The sequence below is a fragment of the Pygoscelis adeliae genome, unplaced genomic scaffold (genome assembly GCF_000699105.1).
Source record: "Pygoscelis adeliae isolate BGI_AS28 unplaced genomic scaffold, ASM69910v1 Scaffold120, whole genome shotgun sequence".
Lineage (NCBI taxonomy): Eukaryota > Metazoa > Chordata > Aves > Sphenisciformes > Spheniscidae > Pygoscelis > Pygoscelis adeliae.
The window spans coordinates 7336883-7343362 of NW_008824032.1; the positions used below are offsets into that span (position 1 = coordinate 7336883).

The 6480-nt window shown below is 45.7% G+C and overlaps 1 protein-coding gene across 1 annotated transcript in view; it reads right to left on the minus strand.

The window, feature by feature from the left end:
• Positions 1–236: 236 nt before the first annotated feature.
• GTPBP8 (GTP-binding protein 8 (putative)) overlaps positions 237–6480 on the minus strand; it is a 9473-nt gene continuing 3229 nt past the window's right edge. Inside the window, exons 2-7 of the mRNA XM_009330543.1 lie at positions 6061–6221; positions 5417–5547; positions 4964–5063; positions 4418–4536; positions 3837–3963; positions 237–3231 (exon numbers count right to left, since the gene is read on the minus strand). Of these exons, the coding sequence (XP_009328818.1) occupies positions 3879–3963; positions 4418–4536; positions 4964–5063; positions 5417–5547; positions 6061–6221 (596 nt within the window). The 3' untranslated portion in view covers positions 237–3231; positions 3837–3878. The remainder of the gene's footprint in view (positions 3232–3836; positions 3964–4417; positions 4537–4963; positions 5064–5416; positions 5548–6060; positions 6222–6480) is intronic.

Here is a 6480-nt window from a genome sequence, read left to right on the forward strand (position 1 = left end):
TCACTTTACGTTATAAATATCTGCAGCCAGCACAGCCTGTTGAGCTCTCCTGCAGAGCAGCGGGCTGCACGGTGGTGATCTCCCCTTGACGTCTCTCAAGGTTAGTCCTCGAGGTCGAGAGATCCCTTACCTGGCATCCGATATCTACAGCGAGGTAAATGACATTTTATATTAGATCTAAAACATACTGTATACAAGCTAGCTTAATTATTAGAAGTGTAGTAAGTAGTAGAGTGTTTGACCACTGTCTAATCATTGTTTAATCATCATTTAATCACTGTTTAATAAAACCTTTTGGTTAATCCCACAACGATGACTTCTCTTAATAATTCACCTGTGACAGCCTCTCAATTTATTAACTTACCATCTTTATTTTTGGATGTAATGTGAGATCGGTTTGCCTTTTCTTAGTTCTGTTCCTTTCCTCTCATCTTGTGTCCTGTTTGTAGCATGGGACAAAACCACAACTTATTCCTCCCTCCTCTGCCTCTTCTGTAATTGGGTTCTGACCTTACTCTGTTTCCAAAACACTTAAGCAGGAGAGCGAGGTAAGAAGCTGTATGTCTCCCTGGGTTTGTCCCTGCTTGCACAGAAACAGCTACAATTTCTCTGTAAAATACAGCATCATGTTGTAGCTGGGATAAGCAGGTACTAAAAGTAATCTCAAGCATAAGTAGGATTAGCCAGTGATACAGACTGGAAACATTAGCTGCTGCTAAAATTTCTGTTTCCTCCTTTGCCAGGAATTTTGATAGTTGAGGTAGCAGTATCTTGCTTCTCACGGGCAGCCACCCTACTTAATGCGGAATGAATTTCCTGCATTCAACACTTGGCATGTTCTGTCTGGCATCCAAAATTTGTTTCATACTGTACCAGAGAGCTTCTACCGCAATACATCCTAGTTCTGAGCAGAGTCTGAAAACAATGCTGAGCCCAAGGAGCAAGACTTTAGACAAGAGAAAGAGTGAAAGAAGGCAACACCGAAACAACCTTCAAAGTGACAGTAAACCAGAGCTCTTTCTGCCTTAGTGCATGTTGCCTCTCTGTGTAAATGCCTCAGAGAGGCTAAATCTGAAATGTCTACCTGCTAAACCCTGCCCCCTCTGCTTTTTAAAATAACCCAAGAAACCCGTTTAGGTTACTTCATTAATACTAACAGAATTATTGACATAGCATCTGGTCAAGGTCCCTACTAAAATGCATTCTACACTATAGTGACTCTAGGGGACTGTTGCAAGAATACGGTCAAAATACTGGCTTTGTAGTGCCAGGATTATGGTGACAGACTAGAGCAGACACAGTAGAGGAAGAAAAAGGAGAAAGTACTGCTGAAAGACGGGAAAGATGCACAAGGCGAAATCCTCTTCCATAGAAGCCTGTATTCAACATCACTTCTGTAAATGACAGGTGCAGAAGAGGCAAAGCTTTACAAGATAATGCTGGGTGCCTGCCGTGTGGTGTATACACTGCAAACAACTTAAGACATCAAAAGCATTTAAAACTGAAATGATCTCTACTACTTCAGTATGCTACCAGGCCCACCATTGATCAATGAGCAGGGAAAAAGACAGGGAGAGCTTTTGTGTCCCCGGCCTGAGACAGTGCAGTTCCTCACTCAGCAACACAGCATGTTCCTTAAGAACTTGGCAAGAAAGTCTGCTAGTGCGTCAGACGCCTGTTTACCCGAAGCATGTTCCCATGAAGGCACCTGAATGTAAGTTTTAATGTTTAAGTGAAGGAGAGGACTTGATTTTATTTACTACCTTAATTGTCACAGGGGCATTGATTCTTGCATGTAACAACTGTGGTGTTCCCTCCTGCAGATGGCTGAGGAAAATGCAAGTTAGTTATTCCAGTATTTGAAGCATTTGTGAATGAAGATCTTTTGACCAATACAGCAGAAAACCCAGATGTGTCCAGAGGTAAAGCTTGTTCTTCAGGATAAGACCGTACCTACTGTTTCTAGTACAGCTGTAGGAAACTCTGTCACCTAGCTCCATGTGGCTTCCACTAAGGACACCTCATGGCAACTATACACACCCACAAGGATCATGGGGTCCAATTCCCAGTCTGCTGCCATTTCAAAGCACTTTTTATACAAATGGATTTACCAGACATACTTAATGTATTTAAGTGGTCAATAAAAGACTTCCTAGCACTGTAAGGTGTTTTGTTCTGAAGAGGGACTAAAAAAGGGAACTGCACTCTTCTACATATACAGACTTATTTTCAGAGGCTCTTCAGTCAAGGCTGAGGCCTTGAAAATGACAGCCTTCAAGACAGATGCTTTTGGAAGATCCTGGTTTTAAGATACTAAGAAAAATATTATTCCCAAAGTGTTCGCTTGCACCTGTTCCATCTGCCTAGATATTACTGCACATCCCCCTAGGAATACGCATCCTGTGGGCTGGTTCACTCTGGAGCACTTTGGGATTAGAGGTAAAATACTAGAGAATTACAGGTTTGATCTCTGCTAAGATGTGGAAACTAGAGTTCCACATCTTTCTATGCCATTCCCCCCCGGCCCCCTTTCTTAGATGTATGCTGAAAACAGACCTCTCCTCAGGTCTAGTCTGAAAGTTATGACAAATTCGATAAAGAAACAAAACACTAGAAATACCTCAGTATGGTTCACAAAAGACCTACCCTCTCTTGAGGTTTAAACACTTAACGTAAGTAAGTAACTTTGACAACTGCATACGCCCATCTGGCAATGTTAAGACACGACGAGACTGAGTGCCAGAGTTTGACACAGGCACTTAACAGCTTCGGTCTAAATTCTCTTGTAACAGCCACTGCTATTGATGGCAGTCCTTTTTTTTCCAATCCTGTGCCTTGTAACAAGCCAACTTCAGGTGCTCTTAGCTGCTGTGGGACACAGTTCTGCCAGCTATTGCAGTGCCCCTAAAGAGTACGGGACATCAGTATTGTGCTCCAGCTGCCAGGGTAGAACAGATGCAGGTAACAGACAATGTGTCTCATCTCTGGCAATTCATCCGAGTGCAGCTGCAGAACTTCATGCTGGATTTAAAACAGAAGGTAGATGCAGTACTGACGGATGATAAAGTGCAGAAGGAGAGAGTTCCCCTAGGTGTCAGTCATTTATTCCACTCCGTTTCAAGCCAACAGTGATCAAAAAGCAGATCGCCATTAAAGATGAGTGCTTTCCTTCATCCACCTGGAAGAGGGACAACTCGATGCCTGCAGGCAAGGTATGCTACCATGCTGCACCTATTGAACGCACGATGCAGAGGAGTTACAAGAGTAAAATATGCAAGAAGTCCTAAACACACCTCCACAGGCACCATGCTGGCTATTTCTACTTTAGATCGCCTCAGAGCAGGCAGGGTGCACAGGTGCTAGTTTTTGGCCCCTGCTATATAAGCTGAGAGAAGTAAACCTCCGTGCATCATTCAAGTCAACTGGGTGAGTACAGTTTGATTAATGTTAGGGCTATATTTTTCTTTTCTAAATTAAATGCCTTTTTATTACTGAGATTACTAGACTATCTCTAGTGTCCTAAATGTAGCAGAGCTTAGGCATGCAGTGGTAGCTTTTTGAACATCTGGCTGGAGGGAGAGGCAATGCTGTATTAAAACTTAGCTTCTCTTTGGAGGTTCTCTTTGCTTTTTTCTCCTTAGCACAATCATGTAGGTTTTATAAAACGGTTTTGTGATAACCTGGATTCATTCATAGTGCAAACTTCTAAAACTGATGAATTTATTAAACAAAAAGCTTAGCCTTACAAATATTAATCTATCCAAAAATTTATCCAAAAATAAATTCTAGTACCTGGGGTTATTTACAACAAAAATCCAGACCTCTAGTTTTGGTACCTTTTGTTCTGGATGAGCCGAGCAGATCGGGAGCCAGTCTTTTCAGCTGGCCTCTACAGTAGGCAGGTTTCCAGTAACATGGGCTACAAAACACCTTAGCAAGTGAACCCCCGAAAACTCCAGAGAACTGTGGGAACAAAGGCGTGGGTGTTCAGTGCCAGATGCTGCTGTGTCTTGGAGTAATACAAGCAAACTCAGCCACTGGCTGTGTTAAATGACATCTCCCGCAAGTGCAGTACAACCTTGGCACATCAAGCACTTCAGCTACGTAATCGAACAATTGCAGCTTGCTACCGTTAACACAACTCCAAAGAAAATGGCAAAGCCCGCTAGCATGCAGCGCAGGGACTGCTGCCCCCCTCGGAGAAAGGCCGAAGGAAGAGCAGCCTTGAAAACCGAACTCCACTCACTCGCAGAGGAGGGGGAAGAAGGAAAGGGGCGTATTCCCATCAGCAGCCCACCCTCCAGCCTCGGGGCACAGGGAAGTGCCACCTCTAGAGCAGACAGACCCATTTCAGGTAGTTTGCCCTATTGCAAATCGTCACCGGAAAGGGAACGGCAGCAATGGAGAAGAGCTTTACCTGACCAGGAACAGCTGAGGAAAGCATCCCTGAGTTTTCTCCTTTACAAACTCCTGGATCTCCAGTACGTTCTTTAACAACAGTCCCCTGGAAGCTCGGTCAATTTTTGTTAACACCATCTGCATGGATCCAGAAAAGGAGGATTAAAAGAGGAAAAGAAGATTATTTTGCTGCTAGGCTGGAACATCTGTGAGAGTCCTGGACCATCCTGCAAGGCAGGCTGAAAGCTCTGGGTCATATCTTTCTCTGGGGGAAAAATGGTACAATACAGTTCACCAAAACACTTCTATAGCCTGCATAAGGAGCGGACCTTTTCAAGCTCCTCAAGCTGAGCACTGAAAAAAAAGTGTCCATTTAATAAATCAAGCAAAAAATCCCTTAAATCCCCATTGTCCCCCTCAACACATTTTAGGCCTATTTTACTAACAATAAAGGGGGGGGGCTTACAACTTAGGTAGGACAACTTGCATAAGCTCAGGTAGAGGGCACCCACCTTTATAGATTACCTGTACCTTATCACCAACACAAGAACAAAGCAATACCTACCACATAAGGAATCCCAAACTCTTCCAGCATCTCTACTGCAATATGATCTGTTTTCTGGAGTCCTACTACACCATCAACTAATAGAAAAGTCCTCTTCAAGCTGCCAGAAATACAAGCAACAGTAATCACCGCCATTATTTCGTGCCTGCTCTGCTACTTCCAAATTCATAAGCAAGAATGAGTAACACGGGATCTGGGGATAGGAAAAGCCAAGAAAAGCCGTGCGTGGGCGCTGAGGGTCAGCATGGAGCAGCACCTCAATCTTTTCTGCTGTTTTGATCTGTCTAAGCATGAATGAGTGACACCAGAGGTTCCCAGAGAAACGACGTCAGAACTAATCAATACTACCACTGGAAGTAGCTACCCCTCCTGCATTTTTTCATCTAATTAGATGACACTGTATATAGGTGTCTGGCTTTCATTGCTCTGTGGAGGTACAGTTAAGTCCCTTACTTGTGCCGTTCCTGCAGATAGGCCTCCACCATCTCCACGAAGTCTTGTGGGGCACGGTAGCCATATCCCGGCATATCCACCAGAGTAAAGTACTTCCCTACTTTGAAGAAGTTCATCTTCTTGGTGTGGCCCTGGGGAGAGGATTTAGGTAGGATGAAGGAAGGGGTGGTTTTAAAAAGTTGCTTTAAGCAGTGGATTAGGAGATGCCCCACAAAACATCTCTGTACCCTGCCCCCTGCCCCCCCCCCGAGAAGGCTGCAAAAACGCTACTGTTGCTTTAAGCTGCCGTACCCATGTAGCAGTCCTGTGTGGCTCCATCCTTAAAACAGACTGAAAATACCTTCACGGGTCTCTCTGCTTGGTTCTTCCCAAAGGGCTTTACGGCACGACTGCTCAGCTTGTGCAAGGCTTCGGTCTGGCACACGTGCCAGCCCTGGCTGAAGAGCTAAGCTGGGCTCCTTCCACCTTCTCCTTTGCCAGAGCAAGGCCTGCGCCAGCCGTGAGCTGGCAGCCACCGCGGCTGACACGTTCTCCTGCCGCTTCAAGTTGCCCAAGAGCTTGTCTCCTCCCGCCTTTCTCGGCCCTATCCTCTGGCTTGGCACCAGCTTCCACCAAGAGGCAGGGAAGTGAAAAACGCCACTTACCGGAGTTTTTGACACTCTGACCTCCACTTCTGGAGACAGTGAAAACAGGGCCCGGATCAAAGATGATTTCCCCACGTTGCTTCGGCCGATGAAGCACACCTGCAGCAGGAGAGGCAGAGAGAGTGCTTCTACACCTGTCCACCTCCCCTCGTCCAACGCGTCTGGGCAGGGGGTACCCCCTCCTGCTGCACTCAGCCCTGCTCATTTGTCAGCCTTTGGTGCCAAAGCCTGGGGACAGCCATGTCCTGTGCTACAGACTGCTGTCCTGGACAGAGCGGATTGCCGAGTTGTACAAGGGCGAGGAGCAGCAACAAATACATGATTTTTAAAAAGCGACAGTAAAGGCACCACGCATTGCGCAGCGCTCGGACGCTGCCGCCCCCAGAGCTACACGAACGCTGCCAAACACCCGTTCGTCTC